Source organism: Aquila chrysaetos, chromosome 12 (assembly GCF_900496995.4).
Source record: "Aquila chrysaetos chrysaetos chromosome 12, bAquChr1.4, whole genome shotgun sequence".
NCBI classification, from domain to species: domain Eukaryota; kingdom Metazoa; phylum Chordata; class Aves; order Accipitriformes; family Accipitridae; genus Aquila; species Aquila chrysaetos.
This window is the reverse complement of record NC_044015.1, coordinates 3863029-3889978: the sequence shown is the minus strand read 5'-3', so window position 1 is coordinate 3889978 and position 26950 is coordinate 3863029. Positions and strand designations below refer to the sequence as shown.

General features: G+C 57.5%; 3 protein-coding genes across 5 annotated transcripts; 1 reads left to right on the top strand and 2 right to left on the bottom strand.

Moving 5' to 3' along the window:
• Positions 1-681: 681 nt before the first annotated feature.
• On the bottom strand, positions 682-11765 carry MAP2K2 (mitogen-activated protein kinase kinase 2). 2 transcript variants are annotated; one of them, XM_030033381.2, is made up of 11 exons: positions 11618-11765; positions 9805-10015; positions 8243-8389; positions 7507-7584; positions 7006-7057; positions 6786-6910; positions 5119-5332; positions 4157-4221; positions 3226-3287; positions 2493-2538; positions 682-1119 (listed from the first exon to the last, which is right to left on the bottom strand). In XM_030033381.2, the coding sequence occupies exons 1-11, from the start codon at positions 11701-11703 to the stop codon at positions 1009-1011; spliced, it is 1197 nt and encodes a 398-aa protein (XP_029889241.1). In that variant the 5' UTR covers positions 11704-11765; the 3' UTR covers positions 682-1008. The 2 variants fall into 2 exon arrangements, with proteins under 2 accessions (XP_029889241.1, XP_029889242.1); XM_030033382.2 differs by lacking the exon at positions 11618-11765 and adding an exon at positions 10554-10654.
• Positions 11766-12517: 752 nt separating this feature from the next.
• CREB3L3 (cAMP responsive element binding protein 3 like 3) lies at positions 12518-18106 on the top strand. Of its 2 annotated transcripts, none has more exons than XM_030033374.2 (10): positions 12518-13149; positions 14472-14596; positions 14768-15023; positions 15529-15644; positions 15874-16002; positions 16088-16194; positions 16374-16442; positions 16576-16660; positions 17018-17114; positions 17187-18106. In XM_030033374.2, exons 1-10 carry the CDS (start codon positions 13134-13136, stop codon positions 17534-17536), a joined length of 1350 nt encoding a protein of 449 aa, XP_029889234.1. In that variant the 5' UTR covers positions 12518-13133; the 3' UTR covers positions 17537-18106. The 2 variants fall into 2 exon arrangements, with proteins under 2 accessions (XP_029889234.1, XP_029889233.1); XM_030033373.2 differs by having other exon boundaries at positions 12519-13149; positions 15871-16002.
• Positions 18107-18425: 319 nt separating this feature from the next.
• On the bottom strand, positions 18426-26907 carry SIRT6 (sirtuin 6). The gene is made up of 8 exons (XM_030033402.1): positions 26773-26907; positions 25489-25616; positions 24938-25120; positions 21801-21860; positions 21113-21208; positions 20180-20260; positions 19696-19819; positions 18426-18934 (listed from the first exon to the last, which is right to left on the bottom strand). The coding sequence occupies exons 1-8, from the start codon at positions 26836-26838 to the stop codon at positions 18599-18601; spliced, it is 1074 nt and encodes a 357-aa protein (XP_029889262.1). The 5' UTR covers positions 26839-26907; the 3' UTR covers positions 18426-18598.
• Between the last annotated feature and the right edge of the window lie 43 nt (positions 26908-26950).

Sequence of the window (26950 nt, the reverse complement as noted above, 5' to 3'; positions counted from 1 at the left end):
ACCATTCCCCGTCCCCAGGAGATAGCGGGGTCAGGAGAGGGACCCAGCTCTCGGGCTAGCCCGGCTCTGCCCTGGCCACAGTGGACAACCGGGCTCTGCCTCCCACCTCTCTGCGCTGGAAGGAAAGCCCGTGCTCTCCCCTCGCCTTGGCACCTAAAGGCGAGAGCCACGGTCCTGGGGGGACCTGCTCACGCACCCACCCCGCAGCTCCCACCCGATTCCCTCCTGCTGCGAGCCGAGAGCTCGGCCTGCGCTCAACGGATCAAGAGCCTTCGCTAAATATCCAGCGCGCGACAAGAACAGGCTTTAAAACAACTGTTTAGAAAGAAAACAAAGAAAATACAAATCTCTCCTCCACCCGCAGACGGGCCGGGAGGGAGCTCACCGCTACGCTCTTCTCCAGTTCAGCCATAAATCATCCCGTACGCCTCCTGCCCGCATCAGCAGGGTGCCCACCTCGTCTCCAGCCACCCCGGGCAGGATGGTGACACTGTTTCTGGCCACCCTAGACAGGGTTTCTCCAATTCCTGGCCCCACCGATATCTCTGTCCCAGAGCCCACATAAAAACCAGGGAGGAGGTGAAACGTCTGCTGTGCAGGCCCTTGTCCCCATCCCCTGCCACCGTCTCACACACATGCAAGCGTGCACACGTACGATTCTTTTCTTTTCTTTTTTTTTTAAACCCAAGTGAACATGTTTCCAAAAAAAAAAAAAAAAAAAAAAAAAAGAGAGAAAAATGAACATAAGCAGCACCACATTTCCCAAGTGTCAGGAGCTCCAGAGGTGGAGCAGAGGCCTGGAACACCCCCCCACATCAAAAGAAACCAACCCCGCTTTGGCTGGGGGACGGCCGATAAAGATGCTTCCGAGGGGGATGGTGCTTTGCCGCTGGGACGAGAGGTGAGCGGGGGCCGGGGAGAAAGAAGGAGGACAGTTCTGTCATTTACTGAAGGAGAGGAAATGGTGACAGAGGCAGATGTACTGACACCAGGCGGTCGGCTCGGCCTTCACATGGCAGCACGGGTGGGTGTGCTGGGCTGGTTCAACCGTAGCGTTTTGCACAGCCAGCCGGCGAAATCCACCTCCTCCACTTCGGAGCGTTTGATGAAGGTGTGACTCTGAAAGCGAAGGGAAAGAGGGTTAGGAGCATCGCCGGCTGCTCCCCGGCTCCCAAAACCCAGCCGTGCCACAGGCTAGACCCCGGAGAGGTGAAAAGATCCTGGTGCCACAGCTCAGGCTGCTCTCAGGCAGCGAAAGCAGATTTTGGGACAGTATTTGTTCCTTGCAGCCCCGCGGCTGGGATTTTAATCCGTGCTGGCCACGTAGTCAACACGCAAGCATGGGAGCAATGAAGATTTAGAGGAGAGCAGAGCCTGCACGGCCCCTGCCTGCGAGCAGACGAAAACCCTGCTGCCCTGGGGCAGAAGGTGACGGAGAAGCACAGGCAGGACAAGACAACCTTCGCACAAGGGCACGGGGCCACAAGGACACAGGCCACCTCTTTTGCAAGGGCGATGTGGGAGCACCCAGACGTAGCTCAGGGGCTCAGCATGCCGCTGAGGAGGAAAGCTGAGGTCAATGTGGTTAAACTGGGCTCATAGAATGGTTTGGGTTGGAAGGGACCTTAAAGATCACCTAGTTCCACCCCCCCCGCCACGAGCAGGGACACCTTCCACTAGACCAGGTTGCTCAAGGCACCGTCCAGCCTGGCCTTGAACACTTCCAGGCATGGGGCATCCACAACCTCTGTTCCAGTGCCTCACCACCCTCAAAGTCAAGAACGTCTTCCTAATATCTAATCTAAATCTACCCTCTTTCAGTTCAAAACCGTTACCCCTCGTCCTATCGCTACACACCCTGATAGAGTCCCTCCCCATCTTTCCTGTAGGGCCCATTAGGTACTGGAAGGCTGCCGTAAGGTCTCCCCGGAGCTTTCTTTTCCAGGCTAAACAACCCCAACTCTCTCACCCTGCCCTCATAGGGGAGGTGCACCAGCCCCCTGATCATCTTCACGGCTCAAGCAGGTCCATGTCTTTTATGCTGGGGACCCCAGAGCTGGACACAGTACTGCAGGTGAGGTCTCACCAGAGCGGAGTAGAGGAGAAGAATCCCCTCCCTCAACCTGCTGGCCACGCTGCTTTTGAGGCAGCCCAGGATACGGTTGGCTTTCTGGGCTGCGAGCGCACATTGCCGGCTCCATATATTCATATTCATCTGCCCAGATGAATTGGGAAGCAAAGGCTTGTCCCAGGCACCTCCGCAGACATGGGACAGCTTGGGTGGTTCCCATCCCGGACTCTGCATGGGCTAGATACCATCACTGCCTTTGAATCACAGGTGAGTCATTCCCTCTCCCAGGCTCTATTTGGCTCATCTTAAGCTCAGCCTGGGAGTTTCCAGCCTTTTGAGCAAGAGGCACAGAGGGACAAGGCAGCAGTTTACAGATCTGGTGCCACCCCACTGTAGAAAGAAAATTGCTCTCCCAACTTACCATCAGCATCTTCAGATCTGCCCGTTCTGCTGGATTTTTAATTAAGCTGAAATGAGAAGAACAAGAGACCAAAACCAGCACTGAGACTTTTCTTGTGGGAAACCAGCTATCTGGCTGGAGAGGTCTCCAGCTTCACCAAAAGCCACTTGGCCTCCTGGCTGCTTTCCCCAGGAGCCTGGCAGCATGGAAACAGCTCACAAAGCATTATCTCCAACAGCCCAGCTCCCAGGGAAAGCTGCAGGATCTGTCTCTTCTAGATTGTGTGGATGAACTGCGCCCTGCAAATGGAGACAAGGACCTAACGCTTGGCGGGGGATGAGTGATTTTTATAATGTCCAGTCTCTGCGATTCAATAGGAGCTGCAGCAGCATCTTCAGGTGTCCCCCCCCACATCAGAAGGTCTGGAAGTTGATGGTGTATGCCGGGTGCCTGCAAGGCTGTGGGGTGACTCACAGCCCCAGCAATCTGCTCCACCATCCCCCTGCCAGGTTCATATTTAGAAGGTGCTGGGATACTGCTAAGCATCACCACAAATAAACTGCTTTTATTCCAACCCTTCCCAAGGCAGGAGTTCCCAGCACAATGCAGGATCACACTGCGGCCAGGGAGAGATCACCTACAGAGCATGGAGAACATTGCGTTACACTGAACGTTTTGGGTGGAGCGGCAGCCTGCAGAGCTGTCAGGGAGTACATACAGGCCTCCACCTTCAGCTGTAAGATGAAATCCTTACCATTTATTTACAAACTCCTGGAAATCTTGCGTGAAAACTCCATTCGGCAGCTTGGGAGGTGGCTGCAGAGAAAAGAAGGGTTTTCTGCATCACTGTGTGTTAATGGGTCAAAACACAGAGTGTCACCTACAGTCTTTAATGAGCTGCAGAAAAGCTGTGCTCTACAGCTATCCTCCTCCTTCAAGCTGCCCTTTACAACTAGGGAACTGCTCTCTGCCATTTCTTACCCTGGCAGAACGTGGCTGGGCTGGCAGCAAACTGCTGCCCCAGCATGACACGCAGCTGGGGGGGACCCCACGCTGAATCACTGCCAAAGCTGGGAAACCGAAATTGCAGCATCGCAATTCTGGATCCAAGCTCGCAAATCCCAGCTCTGGCAACGCCTACAGCGGACGAAGCTGATCCAGAAACGACAACTGGGGGTCAATTCCTATCACCCTGAAAGGGGAAGCTGCTCTTTCCACTTGCTGGTGGGATGGACCCTACCTTCCAAGTCTGGCAGGACATTTCAGCCTGGGATTTTAGCATTGGTCACCCTCATTCAAAGGGCTTCATCTGAGAGAACGTGCACAACCTCAGCATCTGCACGGGGGAAGCGTTCTTCCTTTGCTGATCTAGGGAGAAGCACGTTTGAAACGGCCAGTTGCAGAAGGAGCAGGTCATTACAGCCAAGAGCTGCCCTCACTGCTCTCCTCTTTCAAGGGTATTACGAACTTCCCCCTGCAGAGCCTTATTCCAAAACCAGAGATTCTTTTGCAATGCAAAGAGGTAACGGGGAGAAGGAAAGGACGTCAGTGCAGCTCAGAGGGGCTCTCTATCGAAAAGCCCCTGTTCAAGCAAAGGTTTCAGAGCCCATCCTGACTCAGCAGTGGACATGACACTGTGGTACCTCAGGGAAGCCCAGCAGAGCCAACAGTAAAGAAATACCCACCTCATTAACTATATAATCCAGCAGTTCAAAGATGGCCATCGCAGGCCGGCTGTCCATCCCATGGCCTGCATGGTTAAGATGACAAAAACAGTGGTGAGAGGCTGTTCAGGGACAGCAAAGGGCCTCATTTTGTGTGAAAAGCATGTGTGCTGTGGGACTTTAGCTGGGAGCGGCAGAGGCAACCCACTTGGGAATTGACTCGTGGTTAAAAAAAAAAAATAACGGAGCGAAAACGAAAACACATTCCGAAATCTTGGATTTCTTTCTCTGTGCCTATAGTCCAGATTTATTTCCTAGCTTGGAGCATTTGGAGAGTACCAGACCATCTGCTGTGGCAGGCTGGCAGTGCTTCTAGAGCCTTCTGCTTCCAAGCAAATGGCTTGAGCAGAGCCTCCTTCAAACACCTGTGCCAGTGTGGTACCTCTACAAGAGCTCCCAGCAAAGCTGTTCCCAAAAAGCTGCCCCAAGCTTGAAAGGAACCTCTTGGCAGCATGGGTAGAGCCTGAGGAGCAACATGGGCTGTGACAGCGTCCCTCAAAGCATCTCCTCCAAGGGATCCACATCCCAACAGCCTGCACCATCCCCAGCACAGGGTGATTCGCTGCATGGCTTGAGCCTTCTCGTGGGACGCAGCAGGGTCTAAAGGCAGATTAACCGAGCTCTTCAAAAATCTTAATAGACCCTGGTTGACATCCCGAGAGCAATCTCCTCGCCTCCCCATGCAAGACCAGACTCCTGCCTGTGCTCGTGAGGAATTACAAACCTCCGCGGTAGAGTGGATACTGCTGAAGCATTGACATGGCTCCATCTGCTCTGCAGAGATGGGCCTCTCTAGAAACACTCACCTCCCCGCCACAACCTCATCCAAAACAGCCTTTGGCTAACCCAGCCACACCGAACACAACCCGACCCCTTCGCCCCCACGTCTGCATGTTGTTTCCAATGCATACGACAGCCCCTACCACTGACGGGGCGTCCTGGGGGCCTGGCCCGCGGCGAGATGCTGTGAGACTCTCCCTCTGCCCCGTCCACCACAGGACGGCCAAATATTGCTTCCAGTTCCTTGGAGTCTGGCGGGGGGATTGGGTACCTTCCGATAGACAGCTCCACTAACGACAGCCCCATGCTCCAGATGTCGGACTGGACCGAGTAGTGGGTGCCCTGCAACCGCTCGGGCTGGAAGGAAAGACCACAGAAACACACACTGACACAGAATATCGATATGCAAAGTCATAAACATCATGCACTGAAATTAAATAGATGAGACTCGATATCCTGACAGCCTCTCCAGCTCAGCTCTCCACCCCTTCAGGGAAAGGACTGTCCCAAAGGGGTCATGTGCAAAGGGGATGCAAATGAAAGATCATGTGCAAACGTAAAGCACTTGTATGCAGCTAATCAACAGCTAGAGTTGAGCAGCATTTACAGCTGCTTATACTTAGGAGTCCGGAGTACACAGTAGGAATCTATTTCTCTGTATGCTGAGATCTAATGAACTCAATTTATTAACAAAATTTTTTGTTTTCCTGCTCATTCCTGTTAATACCCAAGAGGAATCTGAGGAGCAGAAAATCCACTCTAGGCTCTTACCATTGAAAGAGAAATAAAAATTAAAAATAAATCAATCAATGCAAGTCATCCATACTGGCAGCTTTGAGTCAGCTGTGCAGACCCAGTGGCTGAGTGCAAAGGAGATATTATTTTTAAATAGCCACTGTCTAACTATAACTGTACTTGAATAACCATTCCCAAAATACGAGAGCAGCTCAGACCTAAGCACAGAAGTGCAGTCTGATGGCTTCCCTAATAACCCACCGCTTGTTCCCAGCCACAACTACACATGGTGAGGTGAGAAGACCCCCACCTACTCTCTGCCTTTCAGCCAGCAGGACCTGGGGAATCAGAGCCAGCCAGGAGGTGATTTTATTGTCATGGACACCATATTATCTGGAGTTGAGCTAACACTGATGATTATTCTCATTTAAAGGAGGAGAGGCACAATCAGCTCTTCCTGCAGTTCACTCTCACTGGCTGACTCCAATTTGGCTTTAATTTCCCATTAGCCTGTACAAAAACCCAGCTGTACTAAACTGGTTTTACCCCAATTTTGCCAGCAAGTGCACATGGTCAAAGCAGCAGAGGAGGTGCGTGTACCAGCATCTGCATCCCCTCCACAATCGTTTTTCTGCACAGAGCTTTGCATACAGAAAAGAGAATGATGTTTTTGAACCCACAAACACTTGCCAAAATAAAACATGGAAGCATTTGAAGGATCTGAAACATCTTTCCCTGCAAGTCTCTGCACTTCCACATGCCACCACCACTAGCCAGGCACAGGCTGGAGTTGACAGGACACCGACTCCTCAGGAGGATGAGGAGGCATCTGCTTCTCCACCACAGGAGAGCGCCTCGAAGCACTGGGCTCACCCCCGATGTGAACCAGGAACGGGGCAGTCCAGATAAGGAGGGAAACACAGAGCAAAACCGTGAGCGAATCAGACACTACGCGCTGATTCTGTAAGAGCTGAGTTGAACCCAAATTGTAAAAGAAAAAAATAAAAAACCAAACCAAACAAAACCCCAAAACCCCCCAAAAAACCAAAACAGCCAACAGTTGAAAGGAACTTACAGACATGTAGGACCGAGTTCCCACAAAAGAGTTTGCCATGGAGTCAATGAGTTGACCGCTGACCCCAAAATCACACAGCTTAATCTCTCCTCGAGAATTAACCAGGATGTTAGAAGGCTTCACATCTGACAACAGCAAGAGAGAAGAGCGTAAACACAACTCTAGGTAAAATACAGGGCTCTTGTACTGCAGGCAGTTATTTTTAGGTTCCTCCTCTCACCTCTGTGCATGATTTGGTGCTTCTCTCTCAGATACGCCAAGCCTCTCAGAACCTAGAAGGAAACCAAAGACAGGATGAGATCAGAGCTGGGAAAGGAAGTGCTTTCCCTTCGGCAGGACACGTTGCATAAACTCTGGGTGCTGCCACACTGCAGCTTGGAGAGGAAAGCCATCCCATAGTGTCCACGTGTTTCAGGGTTTGCAATGTATCATCAAGTCAATCACAGATCTTGGGTTTACCGCCCGAGAAAGCTGCTCCCAAATCTTCTCCAGGAGAGGCCAACACCAGCCGGTGCAATGCAAGGGGTTGGAGCTATGGAGAGTGGTTAGGAATATGCTTTCCCCCCTCCCCTCTTGCATGCACCACTGCCTCCTGCCCTAGGTCAGGATAGGAAAGCGCGTATGGGGAAACGAAGAAAGCTTCCTAAGGCAATACAAGCCTTATTCCCAAACCGTGCCCAGCAAATCCTTTCTGGAAGCCTGAAGAGCCACCATAACTCACCGCTATACTGACTTTCCCCAAGATCTCCTCGGGAATTCTTTTGGCTTCTTTCAACACTTGATCCAAAGACCCGCCATCCTAAAACAAAGAACACTGAAATGACCAACACGCCAATCGCCGGCAGGAAAACAGAGCAGCTGGCTGTACAGGCAAGCATGCCCAGGGAGGGCAAGTGGTATATGAGCAGTACATAGCATCCCAGCTCAGCTGTCTGCAACGACTCAGCATCAAGCACACTCCGTTTACAGCAGAAAAAAAGATAGCTGGTAATCAGAGCTCAAGCACCTTGCTGAAAACTATTTTAATGCTATCTTCTATCAGCACTACTTCTTGCTATTAGTTCTTAGCTTCCTTTCTCTCAGTGGTAAATGTGAAGATGATGCTGTCAGCACTGATCCAGAGGAGCGACAACACTATTCACTGCCAGAGACAACAGAAACTGCACACTGTGCTTCACTGCAAGCTCTGTAGTGGCAGGTTTACAACATTTCCTTTTGGCCAACCCCCCAAACCTCTGCTTCCGCTTTCCAAAAAGACGATCTCTCTGTCATTTCAATGCCTAAGCAGGAGTGTGCAGCTCCTACCAGGCACACAGCGGCCTTGCTGCAGCCAGAGCAAGGAGCCATCGCGGCTGCCAGCACCCTAACCCATTTCACCTGCAATTTCAAGTCCTGGGGAGATGCAATTCAGAACACTCCAGGGAACGGCAGTCTGCAGAGGAGGAATGGGGACTCACCATGTGCTCCATGCAGATGGAGATCTCTCCGTCGCTGTAGAAGGCTCCATAGAAACCCACGATATATGGGGAATTACACTCATGCAGCACCTGCAGCTCTCGGATAATCCGATTCCTGATGGCCGGTTTGATTTCTAAATGAATCAGCTGCCAAGAAAGAAAAAAATATTCAAGGTGTAATGCCTGGAAAAACTTACAGGAACCACATGAGCAAGTCCTGAGAGTTGGAAAGATTCAAAAAAACGTCTTCAAGGGAAGCTCTGCTTTGGCATAGACTTTCTACCATTTGCAGGCTCACATTAAGGATAAAGGGAGAGGTAGAACCCTGTGCAGCCTGTTAGCGACTGAAGCAACTGCCGGCCATGTAACACCCGGAGATCGCACGAGATACAGAGCGGAAAGACAAGTCAGAAGTTTGATGCAGATCTGACTCAGCAGACAGGAACATTTTCACAAGTTCTGTAGGTGTTGTAAGAAGAGGTGCTCTGATATCAAGGAAACCACAGAAAGTAAAAAAATCCCATGAAGATTATGCACATGAAAGAGCAGTTGCTTTATTCCTTGGGCTCCACATAGAGTCAGTTAACACAGCCATGGGTAGAGGCTAGAAAATACAATGGCAGGTCAGATAAAAGAGCCACTGTTACTGTAAGCTCTAGGACACCCTACCCCAGGGACATCTGTCCTTCCCACAGACCTACAAAGGCCAGTATCTACAGGAAGGACAGCAGCTTGCCTTCGCTTCAGTTTCTGAACATGGAGCTCCCAACAGTCTCAAAACCACCCAGCAACAACCAACGCTCCCAAATCAAACACCCTGGAAGACTCTGAGAACGCAGCTGAGAGTGAAGGCACCTAGAGAAGCGAATTTGCTCATGGGACCCGCTAAACCATCCCAACAGCAGGTGAGACCAGACTTTCAAGGAAGCTGTCCTACAAATGAGCGGTTGCACTGTTCTCACTGAGCACTGCCTTTTCTAATAGGCAGACAAAGCATCTCCTAGTTTTCTACTGTAGGGCACCACAGTAGAAGACGTTGCCCATAAACCTGCATCTGAGAGGAACCACTGTCACGGCTGCTTGGAGCTTCCTTGGGGATCTGTTAAGTGGGGGGCGAGGAACCTGTGTGCACCAAACCCATCCTCCACCGGCCATTTCCAGTCCTCGTTAGCAACGACCTAGGATCCTCAAGAGATCTGCTTCCTACTGCTTCTATCCAGTTTAGCTGAGTTCATTAAAACCAGCTTCACTGGAAAAAAGAGTAAACGTATGTTTTTACACAAGACGCTCCAAACCCCAGGGACCTGTTGCCAAGAGCACAGCCTCTCCCAGGGGAGGACTTGGAGACAGGCAGGGCAGCTCGGAGATGAAGCACGAGAGGCTCCACGTAAAACCTAGCTGGGGCCAGCCAGGACCATGGTCCTGACCCATGCAAAGTGGTTAGGGTGCAGACAGGTCACTGCAGAGAGATCCCAAAGGAAGCTGGCTCTCCCAGAGCCAGGGCGAGTGCCGGACACTCTCTAGGACAACACCACCACCCACTCCTCCCACTCCCCCATTACCTTCCGTGCCATAACGAGCCCTGAGGGTTTGTGCTGCACTTTGGTGACCACACCGCCATTGCCAGCCCCCAATTCGGAGATCCTCTCAAAGTCATCGTCCTTCAGCTCGCCCACTTTGGCTTTCTGCGTGAGGAAAGCTTCCAGACGCTTCTTCTGCTGCTCGTCCAGCTCCAGTTCCTCAAGTTTCTTCTGAAGGTCCACCAGGTTCGCCCTGGAGAGGGGAGGAGGAGACAGGAGGGATGGTCAGGAGACTACAAGGGCAGCATCAGAGAAAGAGGGTTGTTTTTTTTTTTAGGGAAGTGGAAGGAAATAACTGAAAACTATCGTCTGACATGTACTCAGGCCCTGATACAGCAGCAAGCCTAAAGCAAAGCTCTGGAGAGAGGCAGGGCTCAGCTCTGGTGCTGACAGGGTCACACGGACAGCGAGACCCATGGTGCAATATCTGCCCAACACGCACATCTCCTCTGGAGAGGAGCTTTAGTGCAGTCAGCCGTTTTGGGAAAGCCAAGGAGTAGGGAAAATACTTCAATCCTTAAAGAGGCAGCACAGCTCAGCCCGGAGAGAACGGCAGCACCAGCAACCTCTCCCTCTCCCAACAAAGGAAGCCAAGCTTGGGTTTTGCTGCGAAACATGAGAAGGGCTTTCCACGGTGTCCAGCAAGCCCCTGCTCCATTACACCCCCCTGCTCCACCACCCCCAAACCCACCGCTCCTGAGCACAAAGGGGCATCTGTGCTCCCCCAGCACCTGCTGCTGAGCTCCCATTGCCTGCACAGGCTCCAGCTGCTCTCTCCCATTTGCTGCCCACCGTCTTATGCCCCACCACCCACACCTAGGGCAACGGTTCGGGACGGTCTCACCCCACCCCTTCCATCCCACACCCCCACGCGATGCTCTGCCTCCCCCTCGCACTGCCCATGCCCCCCTCTCCACCATCACCCTTTGTCCCACACATCCTGCCCCCCCCCCCCAGTCCTGATTACCCCCCGCAATCTTGCCTGCCCAAGCCTAAGTCCCCATCCTAGCCCCAACCTCTGTGCCCAGGCCTGGTCCCCACATGCCCCAGGCCTCGGCTGCCCCCAGACCTTCCCCCAGCCTCCTCTGCCTTCCCTGCCACCCCCCCCCCCCAAGCAAACCTGGGGATCAGCCCAGCCTCCACTCCTGCCTCATCCCATCCCCACCTGCCCCAGCCCAGCCCCTCCAACCCCCAACCTGCCATCCCCCCCAGCTCCAGGACCCCCTACCCACCCCAGACACCCCCAGGCTGGGCCCATCCAGCCCCCCAGCCCCGGCCTGACCCTGCTCCCCCCAGGCCTGTCCGTGCTTGACCCCAGGCCTGCCCTGACCCCCCTCCGCCCAGGCCTGTCCCTGACACCCCCCCCAGGCCTGTCCCTGCTCCCCAACCCTCCAGGCCTGTCCCTGCTCCCCCCAGGCCTGCCCTGACAACCCCCCACCCAGGCCTGTCCCTGACCCCCTCAGGCCTGCCCTGACACCCCCCCAGGCCTGTCCCTGCTCCCCAACCCTCCAGGCCTGTCCCTGCTCCCCCCAGGCCTGCCCTGACCCACCCCCCCCCCCCGAGCCTGTCCCTGCTCCCCCTCCAGGCCTGTCCCTGCTCCCCAACCCTCCAGGCCTGTCCCTGCTCCCCTCAGACCTGCCCTGACACCCCCCACCCCCACCCCGGGGTCTGTCCCTGCTCCCCTCAGGCCCGGTGCCCGCCCTGTCCCGGCCCTCCCAGGCCCGGTAACCCCCACCACCACTCCGCCCCACGAACCGCGGCGCAGGCTGGGCGGGCCCCGCCACCACTCACTCACTCGGCGGAGCCGTCGGGGCTCGGCCCCTCGGCGGCGCTGGGGGCGATGTTGAGGGCCGGCAGCACCGGCTTCCTCTTGGCCAGCATGGCCGGGCCGGGCCGCGCCTGCGGGGCCTAGCGGGGGCGCGGCCGCGCGGCGCGGGGGCGCGCGGGGGCGGGGTCAGAAGGGGGGGCGGGGCCGCGCGGGGCCTATGGGGACGCGCGGCGCGGGGACGGGCGGGAGGGGCGGGGCCAGAAAGGGGCGGGGCGGCAGAAAGGGGCGGAGGGGACGAGAGCGGAGGCGGGGTTGCGGAGTCTCGCGAGAGTTCGCTGAGGGGGGGGAGAGCGAGGAGGAGGAGGAGGCGGGGCGGGCGGGCGGCCATGGCCGAGGGGGGCGAGGCCCGAGGCTGGCAGCTGAGGGAGCGAGCTCTAATTGACTTCTCAGTAATTAGCGACGCAGTAATTAGCAGGGACCCCACAGCCCCTGCCCGCCCTGTCCAGCCCCTGCCCTCTCTGCCCTCCTGCCTGGACCCCAGGCAGCAGGCCCAGGGGATGCTCGAGGGCCCTAACGAAGCCGGGCAATTAGCAGTCCCTGGGGAAAACCGTGGCGCCGGGCGGACGGACGCCCTTTGCTCGGTTCCAGGGGCTCCCGTCTCCGCCGCTGGGCCATAAACCAGGGAGCGGCGCGGGAAGCTGCCGCCCGGTCAGAGGGCGTCGAGCGGCCGATAATGGGACGCGGCCTTGTCCCCGCGCCACGCCTCGGTCACACGCCGCCTTACTCACCCGTCCCCTCCCTGCGTGAAGGGGATCCGGCGGGATCCCGGGGGATCTGGTGGGAAGGGGCTCATCTGGAGGGTGACACGCGTTGGGTTGACGCCCTCGCCGCGGGGCGATGGGGAGGGACGAACGCGGCGGTCGACAAACCGTAGCGTGTTTGGCCCCCAGACAGCCACGGGGGAAATGGAGGCACGGAGGGTGCGGGCAGCCCCGCCGGCAGGCAGCGGGCAGGCAGGCAGCAGAACCCAGGCATCCAGGCCAGCCCTGGCCGCAGGGAGCGGAGGGGACCGTGGTTTGTTGTGGAGGAAGCCATAAGTGGTAGAGTCCAAGCCGAAGTCTTCCCCGGATGTTGTTCTCGACACCTATAAAATGTGATTAACGCTGATACGCTCGTCTGAAAAAAAGGGAAATTGTCCCCCAAAATGGGTGAAAGTTCACGGGCAATCACAGCAGTCGGACTTCGCTCACCAGCCCCGGGCCCCTCCTGCCCCGTTTGGTGGCGGAGGACAAAAACATTTGGCTAATGAATTACGGAGCGCAGCGGGTCCGGCCCCAGGGCAGCCCTGCCATTGCTCACCGCCATCCCCAATCAGGGTCAGGAGATTTTGCAATCTGGGACATTATTTCTGTGCAGTTGGAGTTTAAACTTTGCCACTTGGGTCAGGACACCACAGAGGAGGAGGAGGAGGTGGCCGGACTCGGTGTCCGCCCCGCTCTTCCGCGCACTGAGGGGGTTGAGAAGACAGCAGAGATCCGTGGGAATGGGATCTCACACAGGTATGTCCTGGCTGCTGACGCTCAACGGGGTCCCTCTACCTGCTGGTCCCATGGGGCTATCAGGGCTCACTGGAAGGACTGAGGATGAAGGACAGGGTCCAATAAAGCCCCTTGCCTGGATTGGCCAGCCAAACTTCCTGGTAATGACAACCGTCCCCAAACCTGGCTTGAAGGACACTTGAGTCAGTGCTTAACAGGTTGGGAAGGGCAGTTAGGTGATGGGTTGGGTGGTGTGGGTTGGGTAGTTGGGTGGTGGGTTGAGTGGTTGGGTGGTGGGTTGGTTGATCAATCAATCAGACAGTTGACTGGTCAGTCAGTTGGTCAGTGGGTTGGTTAGTTGGTCAGTCAATCAGTTGGTCACTTGGCCAACAGGTTGACTGTTTGGTCTGTTTCTTGATTGGTTCATTGATTTGGCTGGTCATCCAGTTAGTCAGTTGGTCAACTGGTTGGTCAGCTGGTCGGTTAGTTGGGTTGTCAGTTGGCTGATCGGCCGGTTGGGCAACTGGTCAATTGGCCTGTTGGTTTTCTCCGAGTCTGGGGTCTCAAGCAGTGCCTGAGGTGGCAGTGGCAGAGCAGGGCTGAGTCCCCTCCTTGGGGCTGGCCGGTGGCAGCAGTCTCCTCCCCCTCCACTTGCCACCCAAAATGATTAACCTGATCTTCCGGAGTGGTCACACACATGGGACAAGGCTGGATGGGGGAGCTGACCCAGCCCTCGGGTCTGAGCACTCATCCTGCTCCTGCACTTGGGGGGCACGGTGGGGCTGGGGCAGCTGGGTGCCTGCGGGGAGCCCTTGACTGTGCAGTTCTCTTGGGGGGAAAAAATAGAGGATTTGGGAGTTTCAGCTGCTGGAAGGGGGCAGGGGGGGGCTGCCCCGAGCCCCTGCATGCCCATGCTCTCCCTCCCACACACATGCACGTAGGACTTTGCCAGATGTGCTCGCATACAGGTGCCGGCACATGTGTGTGCATGTGTTCACACAGCCATGTCTGTGTGGGCACACATGTGCACATTGTGTGGTCGTGTGATTGCACAGACACACAGCTCTGCACACGCGTGTGCCAGCAGGGCCAGGTGCACATCCCGCCGTGCACACATCCACGTGGTCACACGCACTGTCACATATGTGCACACGCGTGTAGATACACCTCCCCATGGTCCCACACACATGCGCCCATGCCCAAACATGCTCCCTGCTCCCTCTCACCAGCCCCATGCCCGCCCCACGATTTGGGGTGTCCCTGGGGCCGTGCAGCTTGGGGGGGGAGGCAGAGGGGGGCAATCACGGGGACTGGGTTAGGGACCTGACTCTGCCACCTCGCAGCCATGGCCTCTGGCGTGGGCAGCCTCGACAGCCTCGACCTGCTGGACCTCCTCTTTGACCGCCAGGATGGGATCCTCCGCAGTGTGGAGTTGGGGACGCCGCCAGGCACTTGGCACGAGGACAGGGTGAGTCCCCTGGGCTGGGGGGCCCAATCCCCACCTCATCCCTGGGTCGGGCAGGAGACCCCCATCCCCACCCCTTGCCCTGAAGCTGGGACCACCCTGCAGCATGTGCAGCTCCTGTGGGCACCCCAGGGTGATGGGCACCCCAGGGTGACAGGTGCCATGTCCCCGCAGCGTGCCCAGGACAGCGAGGACTTCCTCAGCTCCATCCTGGGCTCTGGGGACTCAGTGTCGGACTCGCCCAGCTGGTCCCCAGCCGCCAGCGACAGTGGGGTCTCCGAGGACCCCCCCTCTGACCAGCTCGACAGCCCCCCCAGATGCTGTGATGGGGGTCCCAGCGAGGTCCTGTACCCCTACACCAACCCCTGTCGGGCTCTGTCCCTCCCAGGGGGGACTGGGGCCCTGCACCCCGAGGTCTCCATCGACCTGGGTGAGCCACGGGGAAGAGACTGGGCAAAGGACCAGGCTGGGGGCACTGGAGGGACTGGGGGGGACTGGGGATGTTGGGGACCTGAGGGGGACAGGGGAGCTGGGGTCTCTTGGGGATAGTGAGGAAATTAGGGGAGCTGGGGGGGACTGGATGCAACTGGGCAGACTGGGGAGAACTGGGAGGTCTGGAGGGGAGCCAGGGGTAGTGGGGAGAGCTTGGGAACTGGCGTGAACTGGGCAGGCTGGTGTTGGTGGGAGAGACTGGAAGAGGAGGGACGTTTGGGGGGGCTGGGGGTGCTGAGTGTAAACACTTACCAGCACAGGGCGTTCGGGGGGGCTGGGGCAGGACCAGAGGGACAGTTTGGGGGGACAGAGTCTGGGTCCACTGGACTGGTAGGTGGCAGCAAGTCACCATAGCTCTGGGGCCATGGCAGGGGTGAGGGTCCTGCACTGGGGACACTGGGGGACACAGGACTGCTGACAGCTTCCGCTCTCCCCTCACCCAGACATGTGGCACCCCGGCTTCTTCCTGGAGGAGAGCCAGGACCTGCCCGTGGTCTCCCCGCCCGCATCCTGCACCCTCACCGTCAAGGACCTGCTGCTCTCAGGCAGCTCTGATGCCGTGAGTACCTGCCCTTGTGTCCCCATCCCTCCTTGTCCCCAGCTTTGTCCCTTCCTGGACCATGATCCCCTCCCCATCCCCACACTCGTCCCCTTTCCCACACCATGGCCCCCTCCCTGTCCCTTCCTGCACCACGATCCCATCCTCATCCCCGCGCCGTGGTCCCTGGGGTCAGGCGTGGGGTGACCCAGCCACCCAGGGCCATCACCCATCCGTGGCCCCGCAGCAGCCGCAGGTGCCCGGCTCCCTGCTGAGGCAGAGCCAGGGGCAGTTCCAGGAGCTGGTGCTGACCGAGGACGAGAAGAAGCTGCTGGCGAAGGAGGGGGTGTCCCTGCCCACGCAGCTGCCCCTCACCAAGGTGGGTGCCACCACGCCTGGGAAGGGTGCGGAGTTCAGGGGTCCCAGCCCCGGCAGCCCTGACCCCCCACCCCTGTCTCCCCCAGTATGAGGAGCGGGTGCTGAAGAAGATCCGGCGGAAGATCAGGAACAAGCAGTCAGCTCAGGAGAGCCGCAAGAAGAAGAAGGAGTATATCGATGGGCTGGAGAGCCGGTACGGACCCCAAACCCCTGCTCTGGGCATGGCCGCACACCAGCCCCCGGGGGCTGGCACACCCCCCCCACCCCAGGCACCCTGGGGGCACCCGGCTGGCCGGTGATGGGCATGCTGCTCCTTGCCAGCCCCCCCAGCTGTCCCCCCCCCAACCTCATCCTCCTCTCCCTGTCCCCCAGGATGTCAGCGTGCACGGCCCAGAACCAGGAGCTGCAGAGGAAAGTCTTGCACCTGGAGAAGCAGAACTCGTAGGTGTTCCCTGGGGCAGGATGGGGACAATGGGGGGGTAAGACGGGGCTGGGACTCCCCCCGCCTGCCCCAGCCAGACCTATTAGGGACAGGAGGGGTTTGGAGGTGCTAATGGGCTCTCCCTGTCCCCAGGTCCCTCCTGGAGCAGCTGAAGAAGCTTCAAGCCCTCGTGGTACAGTCAAGCAACAAGGCAGCGCAGACGGGAACCTGCATCGCGGTGTGTGGAGCCCCCAACTCCCCCGCGGCCTCCTTGCTTGGAGGGAGGGAGGGAGGGAGGGACACTCAGACCCATACAGATATGGATGGAAGGATGGACAGCGGGATGGATGAGTGCTGAGGCAGAGGGATAGATGCTCCAAGGTTGGACGGATGGAAGAAGGGATGGAGGCATGTGAGGACGGATGGATGGATAGAGGAAGGGATGGATGGAGGCACGCTGGCACGGGCACATGCACTGGGAGGGATGGAGGGACGCAATCCTGGTTCTGCCACCAGCCCCCTCCCTGGGAGCCGTGTCGTAGAACCTGGTCCCCCTCCACCACTGTGCACAGTGACATCTCCCCTCTGCCCCCAGGTCCTGCTCCTCTCTTTCGCGCTCATCGTTTTCCCCTCCATCAGCCCCTTTGCCCCCAGCAAGGCCGAGGCAGATGGCGACTTCAGACCTGTGCGAGGTGAGCGCTGTGCCAGGGCTGTGGCGGGAGCTCGGGGCACTGGAGCGGGCCCTGACCCTCCTTCGCACTCAGTTTTCTCCAGGTCCCTGCACAACGCAGCTGCCTCCCGCGTGGCTTACACACAGCCCCAAGCCGGGGATGAGAAGCCCCCAGAGCCGCTGTGGCCAGAGCACCTGGGCGAAGCCCCCGAGACCCTGCACGAAGCCTTCGGTGGCCGCACATTCACCCCACGCCTGGACAAAGTCTCCCCCCATAACGGCACGCAGCTGCTTGCCTCGGAAGGGCTGAGCAGCAGGGATGGGGATCGAGCTGACAGCATTTCAGGGGATGGCACCACACCGCACGGTGGCCTGGCATCGCTGGCCTGGACCGAGGCTGGCCACAGCAGGCCCACGGTGCTGGAGCCGGCTGAGGAGCTTTAAGCAGCACCCAGGGACCACGGGGGATGCGATGGGGTGGCTCAGCACCTCATCCCCTATGGGATAAGCCCTCGGGGTGACCCCTCTAGGATCTGCTTCCAGGCACGGGCAGATGCTGGACCCGCTTGGCTTTGCTTGTATCTGTGAACTGGGAAGATGAGACCGGTTCCCATTGGCCTTACTGGGAGGGAAGGGGCTGCTCTTGTCCCCCGGGTGCAGCAGGAGTTGTGGAAGGGACACAGGGTCGCTGAGGATGGGGACGAGCAAACTGGAGGGGCCCTGGGCTGGTTGGCTATTGATGTTGCAACTGGTTGGTTTTGGTTTGGTTTTGGTTTTTTTTTAAGCTTTATTTTCATCTCTAAATACAAGGTATTTTGGAAAAAATTCACTTGCTTTAGTTTAATATGGGGTGATCCAGAAGGTTTCAAGGACCCTTGGGGCCAGGGATGCCTCAAACCCAGCTGCCATGAGGCAGTACGGTCCAACAGAGCTGGGACACGTGGCCAGACCCAGCCTAGGGCTGCCCCGGGAGCAGTGGGCACAGCAGGAGGCAGAGGGGAGGGCAGCGGCACTGAGGCACCATCCCACAGCTCCCAGCCCTGCGCCAGGCCAGGATTCGGCTGGCACCAGTCCCCTTCCCCTCCACAACCCAGCGACATCCCCCAGATCACCAGCACGCACGGGACCGGCTCTGTGGGCAGATCTCAGCCAGGAGATCGCAGCAGCTCATCCCAACCACTGCCCAGGCCCAGCTTCATCTGAGATGGCATCGGCTGCCCCAGTGATCCCCTTGTGTCACTGCCCCAGCGCCGAGCATCCTCATCCCTCTACCCCTCCGAGGTCTGCTGGACCCCACAACCATCTCCTCGCAGAGAAGGAATTAGACGCTCGGTCCGTTTCAAGCAGGCAACACCCTCCCGGGCCGGTGGGTGCAGCTGCGCCGACACGCGATTCGAGTGTATTTAATACTTACATAAAAAAAGGGACAATGTTTAAGGGTATAAAAAAAAGTCGGTAGGAAAAGCGGCACAGACAAGTGTCTAGACAGACAGGGAACAGTCTGGGTCAGGTGAGGAGAGGCTCCACCTTCATCTTCTTCACCGCCGTTGGCCCCATGTCCGGGCTGGGACAGTCCTGCTTCAGACTGTCACGGCGCTCCACCAGCGTGGTCCCAAGGTCAGGGCACAGCCCACCCGTGCCGTTGTGCTGGGAGAGGGGCTCCTCCTTCAGCACCCCACGAGCCCCGGGGTCAAATTTGAAGAGCTGTTCGGGCTTGGTGAGCTCAGCGCTTTCCACCACCACCGGCCCTGTCCACTCCGGGACCTCCAGCCCCAAGTGCTTCATCAGCTTCGTCATGACATCATCGACGTAGGCGTGGATGCGCAGGTCGGCCTGTCTGTCCTAGGGCAAGCGAGGGCAAGCACGGCGTTAGGGGACAAACAGCGTGTGCAGGGACAAACGTCCCCTCCCAGGGAGCGCGCAGGGACAAGGCCTGGGTGATGGCTCAGCTGCACGCGGGCTCCAGGGCTCCCGTCCCTGAGACATCATCCCCGGCGGAACACGAGCCGACCCCGTCTGGCACCGCTCCCCGGCTACGCCGCGGGCTGACAGGGCTCTATCAGGGTGCGGGCAGGCAGTCGCACCTCGAAACACAGCCCAGAGACGGGGACATGGATGCAGAGCCAGACTAGGGAGCCTAGGACAGAGTGGGACAGGGACAAGGGAGCTCTAATGACATCCCAGAACCCCCCCAGCTCTGGTTATTTCAAAGACTTTGGACAATTAGAGCACCAAACCCAGGGCTGAACATGAACCGAACTCCTCTGCCCCGTGGCATGGGTTACGTGTGTGCAGTTATTTCATCGGACTATAATTCACCCGAGAATACATCAGGCTTTGGGCTGAGTTTTTATTCCGTTCTTAAGATTTACCTTCCATTTCTAGGTGCTTATCGGGAGTTGCAGGTTTAAACCCTCCAACAAGGGAAGCCCAGCCTGTTTGCTTGCTACACGAGGCCACTCTTCTATCTGGCCGCCTGGGAGGGGACGATGTGCAGGGACTGACCTGACCTGTGATGGGGCTGAAACAAGTGACGCGAGGGGAAAGGAGCAACGCAGAGCAAATTGCTCCGAGCGCAGAGCAGCGAGGACGCTCTCACTCACATGTTTGGTTGCTTGTAGGTTGACTATGACCAGCTTCCCTCCTCTCTTCTTCGTGATCAGCGGGAGGTTGCCACTGGGTTTGATCTGCAGAGAGGTCCCCAGAGTGACGGAGAGATCAGCTTTCCTGCAGGGAAGAGACAAAACATCCAGGACAGAGAAAAAGCCGTGGCTGTTTTCAGGCTGCTTCTCCTCCCCTGCTCCAGTGTGGACTCTACAAGCTTCCCAGCCGGGAAGCAAAGCTGTGGCCAGAATTTGCAAGTGGTTTCCTCTCGGCCAGTTTCTGGTGAGAGGGTTGGGCGTTGCTGTGCTGTGGGTACAGCCTCAGGGCTGCAAGGCACAAAAACACGATGAACAAAGCCAGGCAGGGTCAGCCCAAGGGCCGCTGTGGTGCGGGCAGAGGATGGGGAGCCCGGGCAGCCTCCCGGAGCACCGCGAGCCGCAGGCGTCAGCGGCTGCCACGGTGTGAAGAGCCCAAGCGCAGTACCTGCAGGCTTCGTCCGCCAGCGTGAGGTCGCGGTCGGGCAGAGAATCTTCCCAGTCCAGAATGGTGTCTCTTAACTTCCCCCTAGAAAACACACACAGGGACCATGGTTTCCCCTGCCAGGCAGGAACAGGCAGCAGAGCTGCCCTGGGAGAGGGGACAGCGACCCAGATCCTGTCCCACCCTCCCTGGCCCAGCACTGCGAAGGGACAGAGAGAGCCCAGACAAGCCAAGGGGACTCACTGGCAGGCGAGGGAAGGCACAGAATTCACCTGCGTGAGGAACTTTGTGGCTGGTGCTGCAACGCCACCAAAGCCCCAGCTGTTTTGCTGTCCCAGTTCAGAGCTGGGATGTGCTTTTCACTCCCCAACATCAGAGCTGAGCCAGCAGAGCTCTGCCCCACGGCCCGGAGCCCCCGGCTCTGCTGTGCCGGCTCTGCAGCCAGCCTGGATGAGAAAAGCAGCTGGGCTGGGCCCGGTGAGCTGGGGTGAGGAAGCACAAAGGGCATGTGGAGCGTGTCTTGATGCCAGATCACCTCAGGGTACCTCCAGCTGCAGAGCTGGAAACACTGTCTATGCTTCCCTACCGAAGGCAAGAAGCACCAGGGCAGTGCAGTGGCCGTATCCTGCTGGAGAGGAAGGGGCTCTCTAGAGCTGCCATCCCACAGCAGGGCATTCTCCAGCACTGGAATATGCTCAGAGTATCGGCGTGGGGAGAACCCCCCCCGAGGAGGCTGGGACTCCCTGGAGACGTGGGTCCTATCTGGGCCCTTGGAGATCTCCCCTACACCCTCTGCTTCTTCACCTGAGCTGGAGGGACTGTCAGCCCAGGCCTGCAAAGCCAAGCCTGCGCGCGAGAGCCGCTCGCTTGGGTGAACGGGTCCCTGCCACCCGACGTCCCCTCGGGAGCCCCCATCCAGCATCCCAGCAGACATACCTGCAGGCCCGCAGCCCGCGGGCTTTGGTGACGCTGCACAACCTGCCCGTTGGCTTCAGCCCCATGCTGCCCACGACTGTGTCCCGCACGTACTGCCTGCAAGAGAGACGGTGCCATTCAGTGCCAAACACGCAGGGAGGTGGCACCGGCTGTGAAATGCCCCCTCCCCGCCCCGATATGGCACACCTCACGCCACAGACCCTGCACTGGAGGAAGGAGGTGATGGCTCAGAGCCACAAGCAATTGACTGGAGCACCTCAGTCCTTCATCGATCTCTGCCTGCGTCTCTAACCAGGTGCTGCTGACAGCAGCTCTGACCAACAGCCCCAGAGGTCTGCCACAAACCAGGATGGGAAAACCCAGCTTGTAGCAACCTCCTCTCCTCTCTCCAGCTGGCAGGCACAGACCCTGCTGCAGGCAGCCCTGCTGGCACATCCGCCTTGCCACGAGGAGCAGGATTTGCCGAGGACCTCCCAGGCAACGAACAATTCCCAAAATGTTCCTTTCCCACCATTTGACAGGGTTTAGGATTCAGACAGACAGATCTGTCCGTAACCCCACACACACTGCGCTACAGACCTGCCAGGTAGACAGACCCACAGCATGTGCAGGGCCTCCATCGTTCCCCGGGGACAGCAACAAAGCCCCCACCCCGCTGACACTCTCCCCTGGCTCAGGGCTCACGTACTTGCCGCATTTCACGCACTCTTCCACAAACATGTTCCCATGGAGCTCAGCCAACTTGTCCCTGCGGGAGAAAGAGCAGAGATGAGATGCGGAGGGGTGGAGAGCCCTGGGGCAACAGGGAAAGCTGCCCAAAACCCCCCTCCTCACCAGGGGCCCTGCACCTCAAGGGCTTCCCCGCTTTCCAGCTCTGCCGGATCAGATCTGCCAGGTGATGTGGGGTGGCAGGGACCCTCTGCCATGGCCTGGGGACAGCGCACCAGCACAGGGTCAGCACTGAGGGGAATTATATTAGTTATAGACAAATATGGCTGCGTTGCTTTGATGGCACCAGAGTCTGGCAGGCTCTGGGGGCACTGGGTGCCACAAAATGATCTGGCCTTGCTGCCAGGAGGCAGTTGGTCCAGCGGAGAAGAGTGTTGGTCCGGCCACAGAGTGCTGGGGCTTCCCTGTGCCAAGCGTGGCCATCACATGCAGGGCAAGCAGGCACTGGCAAAACTATGGCACACTGAGCACTGCTTTGTGGATTTCACACAAGAAATACTGTTCTTAACACAAGAAATACTGTTCAAAGGGAGTTGGGACAGAGCTGTGCCTCTCATGGGGCAGGGGAGACCCAGGGGACATGTTCAGATCCTGGCGAGAGGCCTTCCGTGCCACCGTTTCATCGCCATCACAAAAGCACTACGCTATGGCCACCACAATTAGGACTAAGGGGAGGGATGGCGTGTCCTGGCTTTTAAATTTTAAATGCTTCCATCTGCAGCACCAATTCTAGTCCCTGTTCTGATTCAGCCTCAAATCTCTGCGCCTGGTAGTAACCAGGCTCTTTGCTTTTCTCAGCACTTACTGGTTCTCTCTGTCCTTGCACAGTTCCAGCCCTTTGACACTTGTTTTGAGTAAAACTCCCCTCAAGCCCAGCAGCAGCCTTGAAGCGCAGAAGCTAGAGGAAAACAAGGCCGCACTTTCCCTATGTTCCTACAAGCCCCACGGTGACTGGGAACCTCCTCCAGGGTGGATGGAGACAGGACTGACTTGATTTCCCCCATTTTGGCCCCAGTTCAGTGGCACTTACTTAAGCACATGCTTCGCTTGGGCGGAAATGCTGTGCTAAACCAGAGCGGGAGCCAGTGGCACTAGGCTGCAGGGAGCACAGCTGAGTTCTGGTCATTATTTCCTATTCTTTTTCCCATGGTTGTTTAGTTTAAAAAGGCAAACGTGGTGCCAGGAGCAGGAACCAGGACTCAGGGCTTTTAATAATAGAAAATACCCCCTGGAGGCAGCCCTCTGCTCAGCCAGTGACGGCTGAAGACATTTGTGAGACACATCTTCTCCAAGGTTCCATTCATGCTCCTCATTCTCATTCCAACTCCTTCATTTCACTTTCTTACTCGAATTCAGCTGCTTTCCCTTTTCCTTTCCAGGCAGCTCCAAGCAGTTTGCCTCACAAGACAATCGCTCGCTGGTCTTAAGGGCTGGAAATGGGTTTTATAACAGGCTGAAGTTCCCTGAAGGCAAAAGAGCCTGTTGCCGCAAGTGCTAATGGAAAGGCAGGTTCCTCTGAGGACATCTTTGAAACAGCCACTGCGCTGCTAAATGCACTTCAGTCCCCACCCACGCAGGGAGCGGGGATCTTTCACTCCCGGCTTCCACATGTCGCAGTTCCCCACCGAGGGAACACGGCTACGCAGGATCCCTGGCCTCATCGCAGCGGGCAAGGAAATCAGAGACCACAGCCAGTAAGTCAGACCAGTTCCAACTGTGGGACTCTCTGTCTCGCTGCCCTTGTAGTTTTGCAAATTTATTGAGAGGCAAAATACTTTTTAAGGCTATCTTGGGCCCAGGCATGGTTTCATCACTGGGGCAGCACCGCCTCTATTTTCTCTCAAGAAATTCAATTTAAGCAAACTGTAAAATAGCACAAGATCCAGTGCTCTGAGACAGCTCTAGCAATGCTGGTAAAACAGGGCAACATGCATCTCTGCGAGCAGCAGGAGCAGTTTCAGGTGCTCTTGTTCTCCCTCTTGTCCCTTCACCCCTCTGGATGGGTAGAGAGGCAGTGGAAAGGACCATATGCCCCGAGCACAGCTCTCAGCCCAGTTCCCAGGAGCACGTGCCCTACTTGAAGCTGATGTCTCACTCCCTGGGCCACGAGCCCTGTTCTGGTTTTAGCTGGGGTAAAGTTAATTTTCTTTCTAGCAGCTGGTATAGTGCTACATTTTGGATTCTGTATGAGAAGAATGTTGATAACACACTGATGTTTTCAGTTATTGCTAAGTAATATTTATACCAAGCCAAGGATTTTTCAGCTTCTCATGCCCAGCCAGCAAGAAGGCTGGAGGGGCACAAGAAGTTGGGAGGGGACACAGCCAGGATAGCTGACCCAAACTGGCCAAAGGGGTATTCCATACCATGTGACGTCATGCCCAGTATATAAACTGGAGGGAGTCAGCCTGGGAAGGATCGCTGCTCGGAAACTAACTGGGCACCTGTCAGCGAGTGGGGAGCAATTGCATTGTGCATCACTTGTTTTGTATGTTCCAATCCTTTTATTATTATTATTATTTTAATTTTATTATTTTTATTATTATCATTATTATTTTCTTCCTTTTTGTCCTATTAAACTGTTCTTATCTCAGCCCATGAATTTTACTTTTTTTCCCTGATTCTCTCCTCCATCCCACTGGGTGGGGGGGAATTGAGTGAGCGGCTGCATGGTGTTTAGTTGCCAGCTGGGGTTAAACCATGACAAGCCCCCAGGCAGCCACACAATGCAGCTACAGCCACTCAGCTGATGGGTGGTAACATGCAACAGCCCAACACTGCGAGCTGTTCATTTCTCTTGTGAACAAATGGCTTCTGGGTGTACTTCTAGAGAGCATCAACTGAGTCTGACTTCATTTCATCACCTTCTGAATTATTACCATAACCTCTCTTCTCTAAATTCAAGCTGGTTTATGTACCCCTTCCCACATCAGCACATCCCAGTTTCCGCTCCCCCTATCAGTGGGCAGACAAAAATCAAGCCCCAGCATCAAACGCTTGCACGTGAGGCCACGCTAATCAGGCAGCAAGAACAGCCACATGGCAGCGGCTGGGAAAGGCATGAGGAACCTGGAGACAGGGCGGGAGAGGCAGTACCGTGGGAATCCTGAACGCACGTGAAGGCCGTCCACGTTCTGGCTGACCAGGAATTTCAGGATGCCAACTCTCTGCAGCCCCAGCAGTGCCATGTGAGTCTTGGAGGGCCTGGCATTCTCAAAGGTGGTGTCAAATTTTGGGGAGAGCCCCTTCTCTTCCATAGTCCAGACACCATTGGGCCCCCTGCAGCAATGGGGAAAGAGAGAGTGAGAATTGAGAGCTCAGGCTCTAAGAGGACAGTTGTAGATGCACCACAAGCCCTATCAATGCAGGATGAGCAAAGCACTGCTACATGAAGGTCATGGGTCACCAGCGATTTTTGTCATTGATGCAAGCGGAGCGCCCGTAGGGCTTCTGTGCATACGGCTTAACGTCAAACGGGTGTGCAAGAGGGAAAAGGTATTTTCAGCTGGATCCAGGACCAGACAGGAGGGATGGAGTAGGACTGGCTGGGGTAGCAGGAAGCACAGTCCAGACCTTTACAAGATGTGAGATGGACTCGGAGGAGGTGCCATCCTCCCAACCCCTCGCCTGCTGCCCAACACCCTTACCTGAAGTCAGGAATCCCCGAGGCGGTGCTGATTCCAGCCCCCGTGTGAAACACTACATTGGAGGAACTCCTGATCAGGTCTGCCAGCTCCCGCACCTTCCTCTCCAGTTCCTCCGGCGGGTCAAAAATCTGAGCAGAAGAGACAAACCACCACAGGAATGGAGAGATGCAGGGATAGATCCTACACACCTCCTGGCAAAAGGCCCAGTAAACCACAATTCTTTCTTATCCACGAAAGGAAAGAAGATTTCGCATTCCTTAATGACAAAAGCATTTAATCAGAGAGAAACAGCATTGCATAAACCATCTCCATGCAGGGTAAGGGCTTAAAACACCTAACGCAGACGAGGGTATTTATTGCTCTCCCTGACAGGCAGCCGATACCCCAAGAAGTGGCTGGGCTCCAGGGCGCTGCCAGGCAGCGGGAGGACAGGAACAAACCCTGTGCCATCCCACGTGTGCTCAACTCCAGCTGTCAGCAGCACAGCCACCGGCTCTGCAGACGGGACAGGGCCGAGGGACGGCGAACCGCACGGAAAGCCATGGAGGTGGGGGACGCTGTGGCTGGACGGGACCGTGTCCCCACCCGGCTTTCTGGCACGGGCGCAGGATTTCATTTCGGCGAGATGCTTCTCCAGCCCGGTCACCTTGGGGACGGGGACTGAGGACAGGCCCCTGCGTGTCCCTGTCCCCTCACCCCAAAACCTGTTTTAAGCTTCCCGAGTAGCGCTGGGGGCATGGGGCTGGGATCACCACCCACCCCCTGGGGATCCCCCCTGGGGAATACAAAGGGTCCCCATATAGCTGGGAGCCCCTGTTGGGGGGGGGGGGCACAAAACAGGGGGAGAGTGCTGGGCCTGGAGGACAACGACAACAAGGAGGGAGCCATGGGGCTGGGGGGACACAGAGGGAGCCGTGGGGTGGCCCTGGGGGGGACACGGGGGGAGCCGCGGGGTGGGCCTGGGGGAGACACGGAGGGAGCCGTGGGGCGAGCCGGAGGGGGACACGGGGGGAGCCGTGGGGTGGGCCTGGGGGAGACACGGAGGGAGCCGTGGGGCGAGCCGGAGGGGGACACGGGGGGAGCCGTGGGGTGGGCCTGGGGGAGACACGGAGGGAGCCGTGGGGTGAGCCGGAGGGGGACACGGGGGGAGCCGTGGGGTGGGCCTGGCGGAACACAAAGGGGTCCCCGGTACTGGGTTCCCCCCGGGAGACACCCACGGGGCCGAGGCCCCGGTTGCCACGGCAACCCGTCAGGCCGGAGCAGGCCCCGCCGCGCCGCGCTCACCTCGGGGAGGCCGCACTTGCCCTTGTCCGAGTAGGGCGAGAGCCCGGCCGCGTAATTCACCGCCATGGCCCGCCCCGGCCGCCCGAGCGCGCATTGTTGCCAGCGCCGCGGCCGGGCGGAAGCGCGCAAGGAGGCCGCGGGGGGCGGCGCGCATGCGCGGGCACGCCCTGGGGGGGGG